At 52.7% G+C, this 25,165-nt stretch overlaps 2 protein-coding genes across 4 annotated transcripts in view; one reads left to right on the top strand and one right to left on the bottom strand.

The window, feature by feature from the left end:
* The window catches only part of WASF2 (WASP family member 2), a 74,456-nt gene extending 63,695 nt beyond the window's left edge, over positions 1-10,761 (top strand). For all 3 annotated transcript variants that reach the window (XM_045476255.1, XM_045476256.1, XM_045476257.1), the window contains exons 6-9: positions 476-606; positions 2,697-2,852; positions 4,728-5,242; positions 6,675-10,761. In XM_045476255.1, coding sequence (XP_045332211.1) covers positions 476-606; positions 2,697-2,852; positions 4,728-5,242; positions 6,675-6,832 — 960 coding nt within the window. In that variant the 3' untranslated portion in view covers positions 6,833-10,761. The remainder of the gene's footprint in view (positions 1-475; positions 607-2,696; positions 2,853-4,727; positions 5,243-6,674) is intronic.
* Positions 10,762-17,915: 7,154 nt separating this feature from the next.
* On the bottom strand, positions 17,916-21,150 carry GPR3 (G protein-coupled receptor 3). The gene is made up of 2 exons (XM_045476258.1): positions 21,041-21,150; positions 17,916-19,962 (listed from the first exon to the last, which is right to left on the bottom strand). The coding sequence occupies exon 2, from the start codon at positions 19,955-19,957 to the stop codon at positions 18,965-18,967; it is 993 nt and encodes a 330-aa protein (XP_045332214.1). The 5' UTR covers positions 19,958-19,962; positions 21,041-21,150; the 3' UTR covers positions 17,916-18,964.
* Between the last annotated feature and the right edge of the window lie 4,015 nt (positions 21,151-25,165).

Raw genomic sequence — 25,165 nt, 5'->3', positions numbered from 1 at the left:
GGAGGCCCAAGAGAGTGCCAGGGGCTAGTGCAGCTGCACGGGCTGAGGAATTCTGCCTTGGTTGTTTTATTTTGTTTTGTTAACTATTTCCTTATATCTGTCCCAGATATTTACGGCTGTTATTACTCCTCATCTCTGTTGACTGACCTTTGTGGCAGAGCGAGTAACAAATAGCTTTTTTACTAACCTCCTAACAATTAGAGCTGCTCAGAAACATCAATGAGCTACCCAAAGAGGTAGTGAGTTTCCTATCTGTAGAGGTGTCTGAGTGTGGGATTGAGTGAATGTGTTTGACTTTGGGAGGTGGTTTGGACTAGATGACTCTAGGTCATTCCCAAACGAGTAATTCTATAAATTCTCTAGTTACCATGTGTTGTCCAAGCAACTCATCTCTTTGCATCCATGAAACCTGGTGAAATTTTAATGAACTTTGGAAAATGTTTTACAAAGGCTTTTCTGTTTCTTATCCTTATAGAAAGAAAAGAAAGATAATCCAAATCGAGGGAATGTAAATCCACGTAAAATCAAGACACGTAAGGAAGAGTGGGAGAAAATGAAGATGGGACAAGAATTTGTGGAATCCAAAGAAAAGCTGGGGCCTTCTGGGTATGTGATGCTTTCGTACTATTGGTAGCATTCTTTGAAGGGCCTGGGACCTGGGGGCAACAGCCTAACAGCTCTGGTGTGACACCTTTCACACCCCTCTGAAGTCTGGCCGTGTGGCATAGATCAATACCACTGTTAATCAGCTACCTTAAAGCGCATCCATCTGGTGATTAAAATTTGCTAAATAAACAAGAGACGCAGCAGTTTAAATGAAGTGACTGTAGTAGTCTGGAAAAGAAAGCCCATGGCTTCTAGTGCCCTTGCTCTGCCAGACACTAGTATGTCTGTGGGCCTCAAAGAAAAGACTGGAAAGAGAAGAAAAGTGGTCTTGGGAACCCTTTGCCTCCACAGCTTTGATTTGAAGGTCGTGCCTAAGGGCTGGGCATTTCACAGGAGCGGAGAGGGCCAGGCAGAGGATTTGTGCACATCACCAAAGCAACTTTTCAGTCAGCCTTTGTCAGTCTCGGGAGAGAGGCTGGCCAAGGGACTGAAAGCAGACCTCAGAGACAGTGTGGGAAAGGTCGCTTGGCCAGTATTGAGGCTATATATCTCCATGGGGAAATAGTAGATGTCAGTCTGACCCATTTCCCAATACCAAATCACACTGGAGGTTTAAAAGGAAAAAAATGGTTTTAGAGCTTGGTTTGATGCTTATCCTGATGTCCGACCTGTGTGACATTCAAAGCCAAGTTACCACGACTGCTTGGCATGAATGTTGCCCTGGTTTTTCCTCTAAATACATTGCATCCTGGCTGTCGGAGAACGATGCCAGCCCATGCCGGGTGTCTAGGAATGATAAAAGGAAAGAGTTGAGTTGTTCTTGCTTTTAGGAATAACTCTACCATGAAAATCTTGACTTTTGAAAATCTTGACACTTCTGACACTTGTTCTTCCTGGATTAAGAGATTTGTTTTAAAGAGTGATGAAGGTGGTGAGAGAAAAAATGAACCTTTCTACAGGGAGATCAGCCCTGAGGGCACCTTCCTTACCTTCAACTCCAAGTAAAAGGGGCCATTTTGTTCCGTGGTCCCATCTTGTTCAGTCAGGCCTTGTCTCAGGTTCTGGGACTCTAAGGCCAGAATCTTGCATGTTCAGAATGCCAACTATTACGTGTTTGTTTTTTGTTGTTTTTGTGGGTGTGGAATGGGGCTGGTGAAAACAAGGACTTTGCCTCCCATTTTCCTCTTGTCCAAGAAGTTTGGGATCAGGCCACATGGCTGGCCTACCTGGATATGCTTGTTGGGGAACCTATAAAGAGATGTGCCAAGCCTACAGGGGTCCAGGCTTTGGGGATTTTCTGCATCAGAGCATCATTTGATTTGTTAGTTCTCTTCAACTCTCTTCTCCTGGAGTCTGTTTGCAATGAGTTCTTTAGAACCCAACAGTGGTGGAGAGAAGGGGGAGGTGGAGCGGAACCAACCATATTTTGCTAGCTGCTAGTTGGTGTATTTATGCTCATTTGGAGGTTTGTTGTTCACCCAAGGCCCAGTGCTCTGGGGGACAGGTTTTCATGAAGCGCAGGCCCTAGCACCTTACTTAAATTGGCAGCTCGTTGTGTTGGATAAGAGACCTGGCAGGGAGACCGAGTCTAGCTACCACACAGCAACTTGCATTTGTCCTCAGCTTGGTTTTGCAATCAAATGCCTCCTTGGCCTTTGAGTACTCCAGAGGCTTGCTGACCTCCAAATGAGGCTGTGTGCCAGTCACGTGTTTACAGCTCACTAGCCTTGGGGCTTGGCTTTGCCCTTTGCCACAAGACAGACTTTGGGATTTGGGTATAGGCTGCTCTTAACATTTGGGAGAGAATTTAAAACAACTGCTGGGTTTGCCAAAGCCAACCAGCACTGGGAAAGGAACGGCATGGTTTTGATTATCTGGGTTGGGAGACATTTAACAATAGAATTTAGTCCTAAATTTTAATCCAGAATTTAGTCCTAAAATTAAATTTCAGAATTTTATGTGGAATTTTACTCTTTCTTTCTTCCTAATAGCTTTTGTATCAAATGCATTTTGGTGGAGTCGCTTAAAAAAGCATGAGCGTATCACTCACACTTTTTAAATGACTGTTTCGGCATTGGGTTCATTGTCAGGTATCCGCCCACCTTGGTGTACCAGAATGGCAGTATTGGCTCTGTTGAAAATATGGATGGAAGCAGCTACCCACCACCACCGCAGTCAGATTCCACTTCTCCACCTTCTCCTTCCTTCTCTGAGGACAGCTTGCCTCCCCCACCCGTAGAATTCAGGTAAATGATGCTATCTCTTCTGTCTACTTTGAGTGGTTACATACTCAAGAACAAAATATGTGTTCCTTAGGGTGCCTGAATAGGCTCAGTCTGTAGAGCATGCAACTCTTGATCTCGGGGTTGTGAATTCGAGCCCCATCTTGGGTATAGAGATTACTTTAAAAAATAAAATCTTGGGGCATCTGGGGAGCTCTGTCAGTTAAGCGTCTGACTTCGGCTCAGGTCACGATCTCACGGTTTGTGAGTTTGAGCTCTACGTCAGGCTCTGTGCTAAGAGTCTGTGTCTCCCCTCTCTCCCCCTCCCTCTTCCCCTCCCATGCTCATGCTCTGTCTCTCTCTGTCTCTCAAAAATAAATAAATGTTGGGGCGCCTGGGTGGCGCAGTCGGTTAAGCGTCCGACTTCAGCCAGGTCATGATCTCGCGGTCCGTGAGTTCGAGCCCCGCGTCGGGCTCTGGGCTGATGGCTCAGAGCCTGGAGCCTGTTTCCGATTCTGTGTCTCCCTCTCTCTCTGCCCCTCCCCCATTCATGCTCTGTCTCTCTCTGTCCCAAAAATAAAAAAAAAATAAAAAAAATAAAAAAAAACGTTGGAAAGAAAAAAAAAATAAATAAATGTTAAAAAAAAGTTTTTTTAAGAAAAAAAAAATAAAATCTTAAAAAAAAAAAAAAAGACGACGAGGGATGCCTAGGTGGCTCAGTCAGTTAAGTATCTGACTCTTGGTTTCGGGTTAGGTCATAATCTCACGGTTTGTGAGATCAAGTGCCACGTTGGGCTCTGTGCAGACAGCATAGAGTCTGCTTGGGATTCTTTCTCTCCTCTTTCTTTGCCCCTCCCTCTCTTGCTCATGTGTGCTCGCTCGCTCAGAATAAATAAACTTTTTTTTTTTTTTAAGTACAAAATGTGTGTTCCAAATCCAGGCCAGGACCAGTAAAATAACTTCAGTGAAGTCTGTCTAGATAATAGAAATGATTAACATTTTTTTAAGTGTTTGTTAGGTGCCAGGCGTTATGCCAAACACCTTCCATGTTGCCGAATCCTCACAACAATCATCCTGAGCTAGGTACCCATTTTACAGATGAGTGAATGGTAAGGCACAAAGAGGTCAGTGAACTTACCTAAGGTTGCACAGCAGAGCCATGATTGGAAAGCAGGTCATTCTGACTGCAGAGCCTATATTCTTAACTGTTTAGCTATACTGGAACAGATAGAGATCACCAACTTATCTTTTACTTTTTTTACTTAGCTTCAATTCAGTGTGAGTTAAATGAGTGGCACATTCATTTCCCATCTCTGCTGACCCTCAGATCCTCATCCCTGTCAGGTTTTTCCACATGAACGCTGGAGGTACATTTGCCTAAATCTGTACCCTGCTCAGATTGGTCAGCTTGGCTTGGGTTTCCTGCCCTCACAAGATCTGGTGAATGACAGTAGCCTGAGGAATAGAGCCCAGTGAGTGGGTGTTGTTTTAGATTTCTTTTGCATGCCTTCTTGGTCCCCAGCTCTAGGATTAAACAGACTCTTCCTCCTAGAGGAGGGTTCAGGAGGGTGCCTTCCCTTGGAAAGCTGAAAGGTTTGAGGAGGACCTAAGAGATGACCTTGGCTAACCCTTACCTGGTAGAGGAATCCTAGTCTACTTCTTTCAAATAGTTATTCTAAATTTCTGCTTATATTCCTCTGTTGATGAAAGCTCATTACATTACCAGGCTGCCCCATTGCAGTGTTGGTTTGTTCTGACCATTCTCAGGTTTTTCTTTCTGTTTGAGCTAAAATGAAATAATAGTCAACTGAAATGAACCTAGGCTCGTATATAAGCTTAATTAGAGGTGGATGTTCACATGCTGAGAGTGATGATGGGTGTCTTTCTGTGTCCTTTTAGCTGCCCCGCAGACAGCAACCAAAGAGGGTCCGGTTTAGCTGGACCCAAAAGATCCAGTGTGGTCAGCCCAAGCCATCCACCACCAGCGCCTCCGCTGGGCTCTCCTCCAGGCTCCAAACCCGGGTTTGCTCCACCACCTGCTCCTCCACCTCCACCTCCAGTGATGGGCGTTCCACCCCCACCACCGCCTGGAGGATTTGGCTCTCCGGGGACCCCACCACCACCTTCACCCCCATCTTTCCCACCTCACCCCAATTTTGCTGCCCCTCCGCCTCCTCCCCCACCGCCCGCAGCTGACTACCCGACTCTGCCACCACCTCCCTTGTCCCAACCAGTGATAGGCGCACCTCCTCCTCCCCCTCCTCCCCCTCCTCCGGGGCCCCCTCCTCTCCCTTTCAGTGGTGTGGATGACCAGCCTGTTGCACCCCCACCACTTGCCGATGCCACCAAGCCTAAGTCCTCCTTGCCTCCTGTGAGCGATGCCCGCAGTGACTTACTTTCAGCCATACGTCAAGGTAATTCCCAGTGCTGGGTCCGGGGCCATGAAGTCTTGTCTTTCTGCAGCCGGGATGACTGATTGGAGGGTGGGCTAGGGGTTCTGTGCCCTTCCCAGGAAATAGCTTTCATTAGGTGGGGAGGGATTGGGAGGGACCTCAGGCTTTAGATCAGCCTAAAGAAAGGCTTCGCTCTGAAAATAGCAGAGATTTAGATTTCTTTCCACCTTGGTGTGAAGTAAAGGACTCTTGGGGCACCTGGTACTCTACCCAAGTCAGTAGAGCATCCAACTCTTGTTCCCAGGGCCGTTGAGTTTGAGTCCACGTTGGGTGTGGAGCCTATTAAAAAATTAAAAACTAGGGGCACCTGGGTGGCTCAGTCGGTTAAGCGTCCGACTTCGGCTCAGGTCATAATCTCACAGTCCGTGAGTTCGAGCCCCGCATCGGGCTCTGTGCTGACAGCTCAGAGCCTGGAGCCTGTTTCAGATTCTGTGTCTCCCTCTCTCTCTGCCCCTCCCCTGTTCATGCTCTCTCTCTCTGTCTCAAAAATAAACAAACGTTAAGAAAAATTTTTTTTTAAAAATTAAAAACTAAAGGATTCTTAGGGTTCCTAGACTGACTTAGAAGAGCATGTGACTCTTGATGTATCGGGGTCGTGAAAATAAGTAATGTGTTCTTAACTTGGGGTCTTTGAACTCCTTGAAAATACATGCTTTGCATGTGTTTGCATTCATTTTGTGCCCCAGAAAAAAACAAGCATCACTACTCCCTAGAAGGTACTTCTCTGGCCAGACTCCATCATGGCCCTCTCCTCCACTTTTGTGCCTTTCACATCCTTCTTTCCTTCTCTCTTTCCCCCTTTCTCACCCTGTCCTTCTCCCCTTTTTCTCCTATCCCCTCCCTCTTTGTCTCCTTCCCCACCTTTCTGTGCTCCCTCATCATCATCTGACCCTTGTGGAGCATTTATTCTCTTTCTGTCAGAGGTCAGGTCTGGTCCCTAGGGGTTAGAGTGGTTTCTTCTGTGTGTGAGCCTCCTGGAACTGAAGGATTGTCTGGAGGAGACAAGTTGGGGCAGCTGAGCTCCGTGATAATCGATGAACTGAGCAGACTGAGTGCCCACTTGGTGCGGTATGGTGGCCACTCCCCACTCAGAGCCTCTTGAGAAGTACCGTCCTCACCAGCCTGACAGCATGGAAACTGGAAAGGATGGCAGCCTTCTTCTCCAACATGCCTACAGCACTAGGGCCAGAATTGTATAAACCCTCATTGTCTTTTCTTGCTTCCCCCTTTCTCTCTTTGCTCTTCCAGAGGATTTTTTTTCTTTCCCCTTTCCCCATACTTCACCCACCAGTAGCCACTCCCCCTTCCTCAGTCCTGTGTGGATTCTGAGACCTACTCACCTTCTGAACCCTTCTTTCTCTCCTTCTTTCTCTCTCTCTCTCTCTCTCACCAGGCTTTCAGCTGCGAAAGGTTGAGGAGCAGCAGGAACAAGAGAAGCGGGATGTTGTGGGCAACGATGTGGCCACCATCTTGTCACGTCGAATTGCTGTGGAGTACAGTGACTCGGAAGATGATTCCTCTGAGTTTGATGAGGACGACTGGTCGGATTAACTCTTTCTGCCTGCTCTCCCACCTCCTTTTTCTTTCCTGCTGCTGCCTTCTTTGATGCCTATCCCAACAGTCCAATGGGGGGAAAGAGGGAGGAAAAAACAATTTCAAGGGGCCAAAGCCTTTTCTGAAGCAACCAAAGATATATTCCAAGTGCTTCCTCCAAATCAACATATATTTTCCCGTCTCCCCATAGTCAGGCCCCGTGGGGCTCCTGAGGTTCAGTAGCTGAGATGTTCCCTCTTCCCTTCAAGTGACTGTTGCATATTGAAGAGAAGGAAAAACTCCAGAGCAGATCCCTTTGATTGGGCTTAGATTGGAGTTGGTGCCTTCCCCTAGGAGCCATTTTCAACTGTGGTCTTCTTCCAGAATCCTTACCCTTACCCTTTGAATAATACGAGCCATCTTCTGGTCCTAATGCCTGCATGGACATGGCCAGCCCCTTTTCCCATGCACTGAGAGGGCAGAGCTGGCCACACGTCCTAGCAACCAGACTGCCTGCCACACCTTTTTGCCCTGGTGAGCAGGGTGAGCTACCTTTTGCTAAGCTGTCTCTATGTTTGGATGCCCTTTATGCTAGGAGCCACCAGGCCCTAAGGAGCATCTCCCCATCTGCCCAGAAATTGTGCCTTTCTAAAGGCTGAAGTTGTCGCCTCCCTCCCAGGCTCCCTCTCCAGAGTGTGGTGTCCAGGTATCCCTTAAATATCCCTCCCTCACTACCAGGTGCGTTAAGCACCACAGCCCAGCTCAGACTTCTAATATCCATGACCAAACTAGCCCCAACACACTGGTGTGGACCTCTGCTAGCTGTCAGGAATCAAGCTTAGAGACTCAGAGCTGCAGGACTGAAAGAATGGTAAACTCCTTGAATCCTGCCCTCTTGATGATGCTGAAATCTGGACACGGGAAATGACTTGCTCCAGGTCACACAGATGATTGGTGACAGAACTGGAGCCCAGAGTTCCTCATTCCAAGTCACCTGTGTCTTCTGGAACCAAGGAGGGGGTACTTGCTGGAGTCTAGGCAGAGCAGTCTTGGCTCTGTGCTACTCCAGACCTTACCCCATAGGTGGGGGTCCCAGTAGGAGGGCTCAGAGCCAGTGCCAGGCCTGTCAGTGCTGCTCAGACCCTTATAGCCTGTCTTACAATTCTTTGCTTCCCCTTTACTATCACCATAGAACCACATGGCCTTGGGAGCCATCCTTCTGGGGGACCAGAGGTAGTGAGAGAAGGAAGGGGTAGGCAGCTTTGACAGGTGCTGTTTTCAATTCCTCTGCAACTCGTCCCCTTTTTATTTCCCCAATTTAAGCATAGGTTCTGCCAGCTGTAGAAACTTCAGTCCCTCAGGCTGGCGGCTGCCGCAGGTAGCTGCCTAGGGGGGCCTGGCAGCCGTGAGGAGGGCTGAAAGGCAGAGGGGCTCTGGGTCTTGTTTCCAGCTCCCTCCTCACTGCGTGCAGTGATGTTCCCTCCCTCGCTCCCCCTCTTTCCAGAGCTAATACACAGGTGCTATTATTCAGAAAAAAACTGGTCAGCTTTGGCCAACAGTGAGGTTTCTTCTCTTCTGCCCTAACTATTGTGTAGCCTCTTATGCTGAAACCGGCTTCTCCTGGCTTCTCCAGCTTTCAGAGCCCTGAAACAAAGAGAAACAGGATCTGTCTCTACCCAGCACAGCAAATGGTTGTAGTAATTGCCAAAGCCCTCATAAACCCCTCCGGCTTGAGGAGAGTGTGTAATCACGGGTACTACCGCTGTGCCCTGGCTGGATGCTCCCCCTCTGCCTTCTTTCCTTGAACTCTGGCGTGGTGACTGAGCCAGTAGGGACCAGCATGCCCTCCTGCTGGGGCCGCTCCAGAATATACCCTCCTCGCCCTCCCCAGATCAGGTGTCTGCGGCACAGGTCTGGTACCCTGCTACAGTGCTGAGCATACCAAGCTGTGTGTGCCCCCGCCTTGCTTCCCTCCTTGCACTTTGGAAGCTGAAGGTGCTTTCTTCAGAACCCTAAAATGGCTGTTGAAGGTGCCCCTGGCTGCAGCCCAGCAGTGGCTGGAGAGGCAGGTGGAGGGCAGTGGTTCTCCCAAATAGGAGTCCTGGGGCCTGGCCAGGCCAGGGTTTGGGCCTAATGGCTTTGACTAAATTACCCCCATCCCCCTCCTTTCCGGAAAAGGGGGAGCCAGCGCCACTTGCTATCATTCTGCTCTGACCTTGAAGGGGGCGGTGTTGGCCTGGCTTCTGGAATGGACACAATCCGCCCTGGAAAGGGCTGGGGGCAGGAGCGGGGGTGGGGGGGTTGGGGGGGCACTGCCTGCGGAAGGTAGGATTAGATCATTAGCTCAGTGACCTCCTAGGGTTTCGATGTGCTGTGTTCTCATCCTACAGCTGGTTTGGTAATGATCTGCAAGTCCCGGAGAGCAACAGCACAGCTCTGCCTGACGCTCTCATTAAAATCTATGCAGCCAAGCTCTGTGCTTTGTAGCAGCCGGCCTTGCGAAGCCTCCTCAGCTCTGGGGGCTGGGGACCCAGTCAGCCGAGAGGCCCTCTGGGCTTTATTTATGCATATGCGCACCCCCCCACCCCCCAAAAAACCCAACTTCTTTAAACCCAGAGCCCTTTAAGATGATAAAGGACCCTGTGCAGGTAATTGTGTGTCTTTGGAATCCTGTAATTGTAGAATGCAAAGTTTAGTGATTATTTAAACTGGGCCAAGGCTGGTAGGAGTATGGAGCAATGGCTCATAAGGACTCTTAAGCTCTGAAGCCAAGGAGCCACCTCCCTTCCCTGGCCTGCCCAGCCCAGGGGACCTGCCCCCATTCCTGTGGCCCAGGGACCCAGCTTCCATTCGGCAGTGTCAGAAGTGACTTGTGGCTTTGCCATGCTTGTGAGATGACTACATTCCAAAGGAGCAGCTACCGGGAGGGGGTAGGCTCTGCAGTCCCTTGGAGGGCTCAGAGCAGCTGGCCCAAGCTCCAGCTCGCCTCCAACGGAGCTCAAGCGCCCTCAGAAACGACCCTGGCCAATGTCACCGCAGAGCCGAGGCGGTGTTGTCAGGGCTAATGTGAAATCTCTTCCCGTGGCGCCGATCCTCCGGCTCTGCAGCGCCAGCTTGGACAGATTGAGGTCTCTGTGGCTTTGGTGACCCTGCTTAAGCATTCCCACCGTGTCCCAGCTCGGCTCTCTGCCTGCCTCCCTCTGCAGCCCCCCTCACCTGACCTCAGGGCCTGGGGAGGGGACCAGTGCCCCAGGGCAAGGGGCTTTTGCTCCAGAGAAGTGTCAGGCTTCCTGGGGGCATCAGGCTTTGAGCTCTACTGGGGTCCTGCATACCTGGGACCAGGTTTCGCTAGGAGATTGTGCCTCATATTGTGTCTCAGTGAGGGCTAGGGAACAATTCTGTTATTGTATTAACTTAACTCAGTAAACTCACTTGAGAAACTAACCAATTTTTACTTTCTGTCTAGAATGATGTACATGTAGGAGAGTGAGCTGTAAAGCTCCCAAAGTGCCTTGTTTTCTCTGATATAAATATATTTATAAGGACCTATTCCAGTGGATTCTTGGGTATGTTTGCCACATCGATTTTTAGGGAGTGGGCCTATAACATTGTAGGGAAATGGTCTGGAAATGGGTCCCTTTCCCCTGAGGGTGGGAAAGGAGATTCAGTTAGAGATCTGTGAGGGTGAGGTTAAACCAAACCCCTGAGGTGACCCTTTCCTCTTCGCTGTACTCCTCCTCTTAGGCCCTTAGGAGGATGTCCTGTTTTTTTTTAAAGCCCCGTGGCTCCAAGCCTGGCCTCATTTGTTTCCCTGCCAGGCTCATGTGTGGACCACATTAACACCCCCATGACCTGAGGATTCCATGTAACAATTTTATATATACATGCGAATATGTAAATGCCGACATTTTAAATAATTTGATAAAGTCTTTGTAGCTACTCAGCCACCTTTGGTGTGTGTGCGTGTGTCTGTCTATGTGCACGTCTCTCTGTTTCTAATGGGAAAAGTGATTGGAAGGGGACAACATTGAATGCCACAGGTGGTGACCAGAGCTCTGGAGGGAAGTCTAGTGTGGGTGGGCTCCAGGAGCAGGAGGCCTCTGGTTCTGGATGGTATACCCTGTATGGGAGGTGGAGATGAAGGGCGGAAACCGTTCTGGTTTAGAAGGAGACCAGGTTGGGGGACCCAGAAGGCCGGATCCCCAGGCCCTCCTAGCTGGCTGCGGTGGGTGTGTGGGGCCAGGGGGGGAGACCGGCTGTTGGCCATTTCATCAGGCAGGAGAAGAGCACCGGCTGAATGCTGATACTGCTTCCCAACATCTGGCCGGCATCTTGTCTGCCTCTCAGACCCAAGCAACTTACCTTAAATAGAATGATTTTCAGTGGAATCTGATAAAAAGTTTTGGCTGCCGCACGCCCCTTCTCCTGCCTGGGAAGGCGAAGGGGCTGGGTTTATGTTCTGACCCAAAAAAATGACCTACCCAGGAAGCAACGGTTGTTCCGAGCACAGCTGCTGCGGGTGACTGTCCCTGGGGGTAATTTATGGGCAGACACCCAGCCCCAGTCCCGGGCCCCGCAGACTGCAGTGGGGTGGCCCTGGGAGAGGGGTGGGAGCAAGGTTGGTGACTGCTGGTCACGCCTGCTGTTCAGAGAGAGTCACCCACTGGCGTCCCAGGAGAGGGGGCAGAAGTTTTGAATTGTCAGCAACTGCTGCGCCAGCCGCTCTGAGCTCATCGCTGGAGGTGGGGGTGCAGGGGAGGGGGCGCGGGAGCCAGCTCGCCCCGGCGGAGCCCCTCGCTCCACCCTCCTGCTCAGGCCTGTGTTTAGTCAGCACTTGGCTTCCCGAGACCGGTGACTGACAGGCGGCCAGACGCCCGCCCTGGGAGAAGACAAAATGGTGGTGTCGGGAGCCGCCCTTGCTGGGGAATTGGAAGGGAGGAATGTGGTTCTGGGAAGCGGGCGGCCCCAGCTTAAATTCCGGCTCCTCAACTTGGGAGCTGTGACCCCATGCTTCACCTCTTGGGGCTAATCCTGAGAAGAACGAGCATTTGCTAAGTGCCTACTACCTGCTCAGGACTGCGCACGCTTTATTTCAGCCTTATAAGGGAAGCGTCGGTCCCTCGTTGTCCACGTGAGGAAAACAAGTCCAGAGGTTGAGTTGCCTAAGACCGTGTAGCTGGCCAGGAGCAGAGTCACAGTTCAAGCACGGGTCTCTCTTAAGCCAGAGCTCGTGCTCTGTCCACCACGCAACTCTAAGCAGCTTTCAGAACCTCTGCATCTAGAATCATGGTCTTTGGTGTCGTTGGGGGCACGTTAAGGTTTTCTGTTCGGGTCTGCCCCACCCTCTGGTGCTCAGTTTTACAGGTGGTGGCTATTTTTGTTCTTTGGAATCAAGTGGGCTGGCCGAGGGCCCAACTGTCCCAGATCATAAGAGTTGAAAATACCTTGCCCCCTCAGCTGCCCGGGAACAAAGTGGGTTCCCTAGGTGTGGCCTGGGGCTTCCCACAGACACCGCTCAGTACACGCACGCACACCCGCGAAGGTGCACACATTTCTGCAGAAAGACGTACACACGCACAAGACGACACGTATCCACGTGAGTGGGCACACTTGAGAACCCAGGCCCAGGGTCACGTGCGCACGCCGTACACAGAGCCCTGCCCTTGTGCAAACAAGGACACAGATCAGCACACGGTTACAGGAACACGTAATAGCAAGCAAACCTCACACGGTCCTCAGGAGCCACCCCTCCCTTCGCGCTGCCTCCGCCAGTTCCTCACTGCCCCCTCCTGGCCGCCCAGTGACCAGGGCAACCTGGCACTATTTCCTGTGACTTCTCTGAGGTGGTTGTCAGCTAGTTCCCTTCTTGATAATGAGGCTGGGAGCAGTTTCAGGTGCTCTGCGTAGACTGCCCCTCAGCCCCAGGAGATGAAGGTGTCTAGAGAGAGGTCTGAAGCTGGAGGACCAAAAAAGAAAGAGGCTTTCACACCCTCAGGAATCCCTCATGGTCGACTTCTCAGTACCTTGGTGGCAGGAGTCCTGCGTGGATACCCCCTCCCACCTCAGCAGTCAGCCACTCTGCCCTTAACCTTGCGAACTGTGCACACACCTGCTCACGCTGGATACGTATTTAAAGAGGAGCAGACTTCATGGCTGAGAAGTCAGAGGTCAGGTCTTTTAGCTCCTACCTTGCTGCTCCCTCTCTGGGCCTCAGCTTCCTCACCTATTTAGTGAAGAGTTAAGTTGACCATGATGTATGCAAACCTCTCCATCCTGACATCTCACCATGTCCGAAAATAACACCTCTCCCAAACATATGTGCCTGAGTACATTGCATCCATAAACACGACCCCATGGATTCTTTAGGCCAGTCCTGGGAGGGTTACCAACACAAAACCTTTTAGTGCTGTTTTACAGTTGAGGAAACAAAGCGCAGAGAGACACAGCAACTTGTCCAAAGTCACACAGCAAGTTGGCAGCGGGCATGGAAATAGAATCCTCTTCTTATAGGCCCCAAGCTGCCTACAAGAGAGTAGAACACCCTGGGGGCTCAGACCCAGAGTCCAGGAATAGGAACAACAGAGACTAAGCCAGAAGCTCTGCTTTTTTTTTTTTTTTTTTTTTTAAGTTTATTTTTTTAGTAATCTCCACCCAATGTGGGGCTTGAACTCACAACCCTAAGATCAAGGAGTCACGTGCTCCACTGACTGAGCCAGCTAGGTGTCCCAGAAGCTCTGCACTTCTGTCTGGAGTCCTGAAGGCTGAGGGGAACCCAGCGGACGTTCCAGAGTTAGGCGTTGAGATGGAGACTGGGAAACAGCAACTTGCACCCTGGGTGGGTTCTGCCACCCCCCATCCTACCAGCAGACTGCACACCTCAGGCTTCTTCTGCAGAGCTGGAGGAGGCTATATTCGCTAAGGTATGTACACACATGTGAGTGGTGTGCATGCGTGCCTAGGCTCCACAGGCGTGCACTCACATGTAGACGTACGTTCATATATGCCTACAAATAGGCATGTGTAACATGTAAGTGTACATGTTTGCAAGTCTGTATACATGTGACTGTATTTGTGTGCTTAGGTGAGGTGTGTTTGGATGTACATGTGTAAGTGGTTTCTGTGTATCTGGCAGGTACACTTATGTACATGTAACATGTTTGCACACGTACTGGGTTTGTTCATGAATGTACTTGGGTATAAGCAAATACATGCATTTGTGTAAAAAAGCAGAGTGAATTCTATCCATTCACATGACTGGGGAGTGTATGTAAATGTGTGTGCAGGGAAGGTTTCATGTGACTGTGTACACATGAATCATAGGGGTGCCCTCCCAAGGGAATATGATGTCAGTGTTCACCTGAGCTCTGGCTCCAGCCAGGGGCTCATAGCACCCCCACCCCACCCCCGCACTCTATTCCCCAGACCCATCCTGCTTGGCCAATTTGCAGCCTCTTGCTCCCAGCTCCCGAGAAGGCCTGCAGCAAAGTCAAGGGGCTGGTGGCCAATTAGCGAGGGGGTTAATCAGGGATCTGGGGACCCCCGGGGGGCGGGAAGCTGAAGGCAGGCATTGGGGTTGGCAGGAGCACTTGCTGCCTGTCATGGGGGTGGGGGAGGGGAGAGATAAGGAGAGGAGGCAGAGCCAGCCTACTGGCTGGAAACTGAGGGTCTGCCTGTGAATTCATGATTGCTGAGCACCAATAGCAGCGGGGAGCCTGTGTGACACTGTGTGCAAAAGGACATATATACATGCATTCAAGTCCTTGAATGTGGTCCTATATGCAAATGTGCGTACCTGACCAGATACCATCTGTATATACATGTGCAGTTTTGTGTCTGTATATATGTGGGTGTGCAGTGGTGTGCAGATGGGTATGCAAGCATGTCTGGACCCTCGTGCACATGTGTATACAGGGGTAAGTCTGTGTGTATACTCTGTGTGAAGGCATGTACATACACTGAAGTAGGTATATCTGCCTGCAAATGTGCACGTGAAGTCGATTAGCATGTGTGCAGTGATATATCTGGGTGCACACTGTGTATGTACCAGTGTGCAAATACATCTGGGTGTACACGCATGTCTGGATGTATGTGCATATGTGTGTTTGGCCAGGGGCCTGGACCCCCCCATGTGTGCCTGTGTGTGCCCATGTGTGTGTACTCATAGGTCTGCATGTATAACAGGCCTCAGCATGTAGGAAGCTAGGGAACGTGGGGCTGGCGGGCTCCGGGCTCCAGGAGAGAATCTGACAGACGATGAGACTTGCCGCAGCCCCCAGCCCCGGGAGCCTGTTTTCCAGCCTGCGGAAGCTGTGAGCCCGTGAACTCATCTTATATTAATAGCTGCTGTCTCCTCACTTATTGCAGGGAGAGGCGGTCATGGCCCCAGCGGGGGCTCAGCACTCAGGGCTCCTCCCCTCCCCCACACAGGACCTGGGAAGAAGAGGAGGAGAGATGGGCCCTAGGGCCTATCCAAGCAGGAAGGCAGGGCTCTAGACCCCAGCCCTTACCTCCCCCCAATCCTGGGGACTCCCCCTTCTGCTGCCTAGGTCACCCTCCCAAGCCTCTGTGGTAGGGTGGGATCAGGCACCGGGTTGGAAAAGTGTCAGGGGCTTGGAGACACCCCAAAAAAACAGGTACACACATACACACATACAGCCAGGCATGCAGTGCTGAGCAGCTCCAGGCTGAGTACCAGATGAATTGAGGCTGAAAGAGACATAGAAGGCTTCATTCTGAGAGGGCAGGCATGTCTCTTCTCTCAGGGACCCTCAGTTGCAAGGGGACACACAGCCCTGCCTTCGGGGGGCCCCCATGCTGACAAGAGGTCAAGCTCTATAATCACTCGAGAAGTGTGGCAAGGTATGTTGCATAAAGCACATCTTCACGGCCATAGGAGGACTTAGCCAAGGAGGCTTCCTGGGAGGAAGCACAGGGTGGGGGTACAGGGAGGACCTCAGCTGTATCTACAGAATCCCTGGAAGAAGGAGAAGCCAGCCAGTTCCACCTCACACACAGGCTGCAACCCAAGGGGCAGATTCAGATATCCCTCAGGGTGGGCCCAGAGCCCAAGGCAGAGACACCCCAGCTGCAGGCGCCCAGAAATGCCTCAGATCCACCACACAACCACACCCAGATAAACCGAGGAGGACCCCCGGCACAGGGCACCCCCAGGCCCTCCCAGACAAAAAGGCTTAGGCTCTGCTGAGCCCCGGATACCGAAGCTGGGAAGGGGAGGCCAAAGGCCGAGTCTGCCCAGAATAGTATGGGCACCTGGTCTCCTTCTGGTCTCCCCTGGCGGGGCTCCTTGGACATGGGAGAGGCAGTAAGGAGGCCCTTCTACACATTGCCCACTCCAGAGGTCTGGGGGGAGTCTGGAGACCCCCAACTTCTCCTCAGCCTGGGGAAAGGGTTCCCTGCCGCAGTTTCTTTGCTTGCTCTTTCTGAGTTGCTCTTGAAACTCACTCCTTTACCCAGGAAAGCAAACAGATTTGGAGTCAAATGGACCTGGGTTCAAATCCCAGTTCAACTCTTTACTATGTGACTTTGAGCAGATCAAATGTCCCCTTCAGTGAGGCCTTTTTTGGGAGCCCTTGTTTACAGAGTACATGTACTCCCTGTGGCCCCCTTTCCTACTTTATTTTTCTCTGTGGACTATTCACTCTCTGACATTGCCAAATCTTAAATTTGTCTCCTTATTACTGTCTCCCCGAGCTGAAATTCAAGTTGTCCATAAGGACAGCAGTGAATGAATGAGAGCCTCTACTCTCAGAGCCTTAACTACTTCTTTTGTAAGATGGGAAGAGAGCCATCACCAAAAAGGCCATGGTGATGTGTGAAATGTTTGCACCAAAGCTTGGCATGGGGGAGGTGTTTGCTCAGTGGGGGTCTTTTTCCAGGGACCTTCCAGGAAGGTGGGGAAGGAAAGACTCCACCTGACCTGACGGGACCTCCCTGCTTTGTATTTGCACTGGAGCTGGGTCTGCCCTCCACCAGCTCTGACCCAGCCCCTGTTGGCATGTCCACTCCCCTTGGAGTCCTGTGGCCACTATGGGGAAGGAGCCTTGACTACTTGGCGGGAGAGCTCTGGCCAGAGAAATGGAGAAAGACCTGAGTCCTAGCCTGGAGCAGCTGTGTGGGTTTGAGCAAGTGGTTGTTCTTCTCCAGGCCTCAGTCTCCCCATCTGTACAATGGAGGGGTGTGCTCCAAGGGTCCCATCTCTAGGCTTTGCCTACCTGTGAGGCCTGGGAGGCTGAGAAGCTTCACCAGTCAAGAGCTTCCTCTTTAGCCACACTCCCAAAAACCTGCTCCTGCCCTTGCCTGGTGAACATACTCTTTCTGGTTCCCAAACACCCACGCTCAGGGTCCTGCACACTTAGGTCGTCAAATGCACACAAGGGTACATGCGCACATTTACCATCACTCTCCTTTGGATAGGAAAGAAGCTCTTTCAGCTCCAGAATGACCGTATTCCATCCAACCTCCTCCCAAATGTGGCCTCTGGCCCCAAGAATGAACCCCAATACAAACCAGGCTCGGGAAGGAAGGAGATGAGAGGCTGTTGGCCAATAGAGCACACAGATTGTGGAAATGGATGTTCCCTTGGGCCAGTCAGCAGCCCTCCCTCAGCCTCGGTTTTCTCATCTGTAAAATGGAGAAGGGATTACCTGTGCCACGGGATGCTTGTTTGGCGTAAATGTGGTAACATATGTAGTGTGCTGGCACCGTGCCTAGCACACCGTAAACACCCACAATTCGGAGCTGTTATTAAGGAAATGGACATGCTTTGAGCATCTACTTCATGCTAAAGCTCCAAACAAAAGCTAACCTGGGCATCCTCAACCCAGGAAGGGTCTAGCACCCTGGTTCCCGTCCCCAGGATAAGATGGGGGTCCTTGCTTGGCAATGCCCTGGTCTGAGCAGAGGAGTGGGGCCCATCAGATCCTCTAAAGGGGTGGGGATGTCACCTGAGAGCCATACGCCACTCTGGGTCTCCAGCTCCCCAGATCCCTCAACAGGCTCCCAGGCTTGGCCTAACCCTCCCATTCGGGGCTCACCCCACATCAGCCCCACTCCACCCTCTTCACACATACAGACAGAAACATTTATCACAAAATCATTCTTTATTGAGGGATGGGTCAGGGATGGCATTAGGGAAGCACTGGAGGCCATACCCCGGTTGGCAGAGGAATCAGGTGTTGGCTCACACCCTGCCTCCTCTAGGGCACCGCAGGGTGGGGCTTGGCCCCCAGGTCCTGGCTGTGGCGCTGGACGCCAGGCTGGAGTGGAGGTGGGGTCGCGCGGTCCGGTCCGGGCAGCCTGGCCGGGCTGCAGTTTCCCCCAAACGGCCACCAGAGGGCAGCCGGCCCCCAGCGCAGAGGAATTCTCGGTTGCTCAGGTGATGGCTTCTTAAAAAAATAAAAAACCAGAGGCTGGTGTGTTCTCCCAGCAAACCCGAGAGGGGCGGGCCTGGGGAGAAGGCTCTGGTTTCTATGATCTCTTTGATAAAAAATAAGCAAAAATAATAACAAAATACGTGGTTTCTCTTTCTCCCTTTTCCCCCTCTAGGAACTGAGGTCAGCAATGGGGGTCTGGGGACTGGGGATACCCTGGTATGGCCTGGATTTCAAGGTGTAGGTCTCTTGTTTTCCCCTTACCACCCATAAATAAATTCATAAATAAATAAGTAAATAAATAAATTATAAATAGATACTCTTTTTGTATGTGCACATATATAGAGATACATCTTTCTTTCTCCTATCTAGGCAACTGAGTGACTAACCTCTCTGACTCTTTAGCTCAGAAATTCAAAAGTAAAGTGACATGATTAAGGTCAAGGGAGGGGGAAGATCAGGGACTTGGAGTGGCACTGTAAAACCCCCAGCAGCATCCTGGAACTCCAAGCCAGCTGGGCTGTTTCTGAGTGGAACCCTGGCCACCTGAACATTCGAGAACCATGGAGCCAGCTGGGCCCTGTAGGGATCTGAACAGAATCCTGTGAAACACCCAATGTCCTAGAACTCCAGAACCAGCTGGGTCTTCGGGGTGTGGAGCTGGGGGTGGGGTGGGGTGGGGGGGTTGGAACAAAGCCCTGGAGGACCTAACATTCTGGAATTCTGTAGTGATCAGGGCTGAAGGGTCACCAAGATATGACTAGACATCACTGGGGGAACGGGATCGGAAGGGGATCTTGGAAGAGGAACAACAGCAGCAGATGGCCCACAGCACCTTCTGCACGTCCTGGTTGCGGAAGGCGTAGATGATGGGGTTGATCATGGAGTTATAGGTCGCAGGGAGCAGGGTGAGATAGGTGTAGAGGGGTGGGGAATGGGCATCGCCCAGCAGGCAGTAGACAGTGAAGGGCAGCCAACAGGCAGCAAAGGCGCCAAGCACCACGGCCAGTGTGGCGATGCCTTTTCGGGTGGCCACGTAGTGGGAGGCGGGCAGCAGATGCCGCTGGAGGGCAATCTGCTGGGCATGGCGGCAGACGATGCGGCAGATCTGGGCATAGAGCTGCAACATGATGCCAAACACCATGAAGAAGGCAATGGCCAGGACCACCAGATGGTTCTTGGAGAGTGGATATACCACGCCACAGGTGGCCTGGGCATCCAGACAGTTCCAGGCCAGCACAGGCAGCAGCCCCAGACCCAGGGCGCCCCCCCACACTAGGGCCAGCATCACATAAGTCCGAGTCACCGTTGTCTCTGAATAGTAGGTGAGGGCATTGTACAGAGAAAGGTAGCGATCGACGGTGATGGCGAGTAGGCCGCCGACACTGGCGGTGAAGGCCATCGCCAGCACGCCAACCAGCACCAGGCTCATCTCCGCCGAGCCAATGCAGAACACAGCAGCAAAGTGCAGGACCAGGCCCAGGCCTGCCAGCAGGTCGGCCACGGCCAGGCTGCCCACCAGCAGGAACATGGGGGCGCGGAAGGTGGGAGTGCCCACAATGATGGCCACCACCAGCGCGTTCTCACAGGACACCAGGGTGCCTGAGATGCACAGCACCACATCCCAGGCCTTGGGTGAGGGTAGCGGTGCGCCTGGGCCTGTGGGCCCCTCTGCTGAGCCCACGCTGCTCACATTCACGTTTCCTGAGCCAGCAGAGAGCCAGGCCAGGGGGCTGCCTGCACCCCACATCATGGTACCTGTAGGAGAAAGGCCCTGTGAGAAGTTGGCTGGACTGGGTGCTGGGTGAAGGGGTCTGGAGGGGATGAGGTGCCACTCAGGATACATTGTTAAGAGTATCTCAGAATACCTGGCTGGGTCCCAGTGCCTTGTCCCCCAGTCATGCCCCAGGGCTCCTTCCAGGATACCTTTGTCTCCCCCACATACACACCCCCAGGCCAGCAGGTCTCCAGCAGACCCCAGGCCTGGGTCTTTTCACTCTCCCTTCCAAACCCCTGGGTCCTGCAGGCCTCTTTCTCCCACGTGTGCGACCAGAGAAGAACCAGATGAAGGACTACCATTAGTGGATGGGGGCCCATAGGATCCAGAAGATGCGAGGTAGGCCCAGGACTGGGGAAGGGAAACATCTCTAGACTGAGGGGAGCTCTACTTCCTCCGGATCAGGATGACGCTCAGTTTCTGAGGCTCACCAGACCCCTCACGATTCTCTGGACTGCCAGTCCCAGGCTCCGCCCCCAGGGAATGCGCCGTGAAGCTCCTGCCAGCCCCCACTCTCCACTCCTGGGGTATCACCACCTAGGAACTCAGCCCCACCTCGGACATACACCGGCCCAGACTTCTGTCCCCGCCAGACCTCTATTTCTTCCTGAATCTCAGGATCTTTGGAACAGACACCCTCTGCTGGAGGCCTGGATCCCTGAGTCAGACCCCTCCTTCTGCCCGGACACCTGGATATTGGACCTGACTCCACATCCTGTCCGTAAGTCTGGATCCCTAAGTCAGGCACCTCCTCCTGCTCGGACGCCTGGGTGCCTGCCCCAGATGCCTCCTGCCGGTCCCACCGGCCCAATCTCATAGGACCATCAGTCCCTTCAAGGGCCTCGGGGCCTTGGAGGAGTGCGCACCCCGCGCGGGGTCACCCAGCTGACGGCTCTCAGCACCCGGACACTGGGTCCCCGCCTGCTACCCCAGATTCTGGGCTCCGGGTCTCGACCTCCGACCTCGGCCAGCCGCTGGGAGCCTGTCCGCGGACCCAGTGCCCCAGCATCCTGCGTGCCCTTCCGGACGCCTGGTGCCCGCGCGGGGCCCCCTACTCACCTCTCGGGACTCGGCGTGGCCCGGCCGCGGGGAAGCTCTGCTCGGGTCCGGGCGGCGCAGGGTGTGCGCGGACCCGGAGAAGCCCCCGCGGCCGCGGGAGAAGCGGCGTGAGTCACCCCGCCCCGACCCGCCCCCGGCCACCGGTTCGGTGACGTAAGTGGCCCGGCCGGCCAATGGGTGCGTCGCGCTGGGGCGCAGCGCGCGTCGCGCGGCATAGTAATGAGGCCTCGCACCGCCCGCTCCCCCATTCATAAAAAGCGACCGTGGCCGCGGCCCCGCCCCCCTCCCCAATCGGCCCGCGCTGTCCTTGACGCGGCGCCCTCTGCGGGCCGGGGTTTCGGGGGGCGCTGGTGGGAGAGCCTCGGAGCAGTCGCAGGGAGGCTCCGGGGAATATGTAGGAAGAGCAGAAAGGGGCCCCGGAAAGGCTGTGGGGTGATGGGACCCTCAGGTGGTAGAGACGGACGGGATTCGGGTGACGGAGACCGAGGGATGAGGCTGAATGGGCGTCCTCGGCGAGGATGACGGTGGGGGGGGGGGGGTGTTGCCAAGATGATGGGGCCCTGAGGTGATGGTGACAGCAGCGCGAGTGAGCAGGGAAGTGGGTGGCAGTGACAGTATGAGCATGGTGACAGGATCTTGGGGATGGAGGCCATGGGGCCACGGTGCCATAGAAAGGGAAGCCCCCAGGGCAACCAGAGTAGGGTCAGGTGACTGACATGATGGGGCTCAGGGATCCCAGGGTGTCAGAGGCGGTGGTGAGGGAAAGGAAGACGGAGTGTCCAGATGATAGGACTTGGGGTCACCATGACCCTGTCACAAGTGTTGAGGTACTGAGGTGACAAAACAACGACAAGAGGGTTGTAAGGTCCTGGAATGAAGATACCAGGTGACTGTGGTGAATGAGCCCCAGGGTGAGAGGGACAGGGTACGCGGTCTAGGCGGACAGTGACCAGGCAAGTGAGTTGCTGTCAGGGCAGGTCCTCGTGATGCTGGGGCTGGGATAAGGAGTTGGGTGACGTCACTCATGTCAGTCCAATAGCGCCCTCCCAGCACGGGAGAGGTGGGCCTGGCAAGATTTCAAACCCTGAATTATTTATTCAGGGATCTGGAAAGCCAGCAGGGGTGGGGGGTGGGGGGGCACTTCCCCGAAGCAGCAGGAGAAGGGGAGCCGGGAAGAACTTGGAAGCAGAAAACCTGGCAGCTCAGTCCCCTGAGCAGGCCCCGCTTGACCTCCCACCTTAGGCATCCTGGCAGGGTGGGGGTTATAGAGAAGGGGCTCCGTCTTCCCCGCCCCTGCCTGCCTGTCCTTTGTCCCAGAGACATACACTCCCCCCAGCTGACTTTTCCAGATGTGCCAGATGTGCTCAGGGGGAGAGGAACTGGCCGCTTCTCCTTCCTCTGTCTCTAGCTTTGGTCCTCAGCGCAACCATCCGGGCCTGTGGGGTGGGGGTGGAGGGCAGGGATCAGGTTAGGGGTTAAGGAATCGAGAGGGGCTCAGATCCCAGGCCCCACCAACTTCTTCCCTCAACACGACACCCCTGTAGTTGTTGGGGGAGGGGGTGACAGGCCAGTGGCAGGGTAGAGGGAAGAGGAGACGGTAGGAGCTGGGGAAGATGAGGCGGTTCAGGTTGGGTGTAGCGAGTTGGGGGTGGAGATGGTCAAATCCCAATTCCTCCATTTCCTGTGTGACTTTGGGTGAGCTTCCTAGGCCCATTGTGCCTGTTTTGTCATCTGTGAGATGAGGATAATGTTAGTGTCTACCTCAGGATTGTTGGGAGGGCCTGGTGCCATATCAGCACTGGCTGTGTGGGCTGCCAATTGTATACCTGGCAGGAGGAGGATGCCTGGGAGGCACAGATGTGCAGGTAATAATTGAGGTTCGAGGGGTAGATGATACCACGCAGGGGAGGGAGCGGAGAGTGAGGAAAAAAGCCCCAGGGAACATAGCCGCTGAGGGCACAGGCTGTGGATGAGTGTGTCCTTGCCAATTTCCTCCCTCTCCCTAGAACCCCTTCACTTCCTTCAGGACTTTACCTTCAAGTCACTTCTGAAGCAGGCTTCCCTGACATCTGTCCTCGATTACCCCTCCCCCCATCACTCTCTCCCCCACTTTCCTTGATTTCTTATTTTTCAGAGCACTAACCACTCCTTACATTATCTGTTTATTCACGTAGCTTCTTTTTTACTACGGGTCAGCCCCATCAGAATGTAAGCTTCATGAAGGTAGAGACTTTGTTCTGTTCTGGGCTGAGAACAGAACCTGGCTATATAGTAGGCGTTCAACAAACACTTGTTGATTGGATGGTTAAAGTAAAAAGCAGCATCTAGAGAGAGAGGAGAATAATGATAGGCACACTGTCAAGAGAGTGGGGTCGCCATAGAGAGAGAATACAGGGCCATCAGTCCCCCAGACCTCAGGTATCTGCTCTCTCCCCCATCAGAGCTGGGTCCCAACAACCACCCAGCTGGTCTCAGGGATGCGTAAAGATGGCTGGGAGGTAGGCAGGAAAGAGTGGCATGAGGGACTGTCTTCTGTCATTCTCAGTAGCAGTTATGGTTCTTTATTAAATTTTTTTTTCATAAATAAACATTAAAAAAAGACGGGGCGGCTGGGTACCTCAGTCAGTTATGCTTCCAACTCTTGATTTCGATTCAGGTCATGATCTCATGGATTCATGAGATGGAGCTTTGGGCTCTGCGCTGACATTGCAGAGCCTGCTTGGGATTCTCTCTCTCCCTCTTTCTCTCTGCTTGCGTGAACGCATTCTCTCTCTCTCTCTCTCAATAAGTAGAGGTGCCTAGGTGGCTCAGTCGGTTAAGCATCCAACTCTTGATTTCGGCTCAGGTCACGATCTCACGTTTTGTGGGTTCGAGCCCCACCCACATCAGGCTGTGCACTGACAGTGTGGGACCTGCCTCAGATTCTGTCTCCCCTCCCTCCCTGCCCCTCCCCAACTTGTGCATGCGCTCGCTCAAGATAAACATTTAAAAAAAAAAACAAAAAAAGGGGCGCGTGGGTGGCGCAGTCGGTTAAGCATCCGACTTCAACCAGGTCACCATCTCGCGGTCCGTGAGTTCGAGCCCCGCGTCGGGCTCTGGGCTGATGGCTCAGAGCCTGGAGCCTGTTTCCGATTCTGTGTCTCCCTCTCTCTCTGCCCCTCCCCCATTCATGCTCTCTCTCTGTCCCAAAAATAAATCAAAACGTTGAAAAAAAAAATGTTCATAGCTTATTAATCCTCTCATGAAAAGTTTGCACAATCACCACAGATAGTCATGGCAGAATCTTTACTTCTTCTGTTTGTCTACACCAACATTGGCCTGTGTGGAGACCTGACTTTCTTCATTCTGTTCTCCTGTGCTATTTGCTGTTTTCTTGAGGTCTTTTTCTTCTCATGCGGCCCACGTTCTGCAAGGCTCTCTTTGGGTTCATTTTTCTTTGCATAATCCAAGGAATTGTAAATCAGGCCCAAGCCAGTTGTGCCACCACCAAAGTGGGTTCTGACTCAAAATATAAAGATGACAGCTGGTGTGGTCTTGTACATTTTGGCTAGTTTTTCTCAAAGTTTGTCTTAGGTACTGTTGCCTTCTCAGGGCAAAGAACATCAGTGACCATGCTTCCACTGAAGTAGTTGGTTGGTTAGAACGCCCTGATCCATAGAGTTACAGTGTCGTTCAAGATGGAAGTTGGTCCTCAGGCAGCCAGGAAGGAGAAGAGGGCAATGATATTTCTAGTCATGAGAAGCCCCAGAGACTCAAGCAAAGTTATGGATTTTCACATGGGCACTCTCTCCACGCTCCAAACTGCCCTATATCAATGGGACGATGGAGGCCAACACTGCCAACTGGGTCTCTCTTCTCTAAAGGGCTACCGTGCGGCCCCTCCTCTTCTTTCCTCCTTATGCCCTCTGCCATACCTCCTTGCTTGCTTCCCACCGCTGATACCCTGTCCAGTCCTTCCCAGCTACCAGGTGCCAGACTAGATCCAAGGGCTTACACCAACCCTGCATCCCCATTTCACAGTTGAAGTCTAAAGAAGCTGAAGGACTTGCCCCAAATCACAGAGTAGATGGCAGAGCTGGGATCTGAAGCCAGTGTATGCGTAGCCAAATCCACTGTGCCTTCCAT

Source organism: Leopardus geoffroyi, chromosome C1, assembly GCF_018350155.1.
Source record: "Leopardus geoffroyi isolate Oge1 chromosome C1, O.geoffroyi_Oge1_pat1.0, whole genome shotgun sequence".
NCBI classification, from domain to species: Eukaryota; Metazoa; Chordata; class Mammalia; order Carnivora; family Felidae; genus Leopardus; species Leopardus geoffroyi.
The sequence above is the reverse complement of the archived record's forward strand: the minus strand, read 5'-3'. Positions and strand labels throughout refer to the sequence as shown.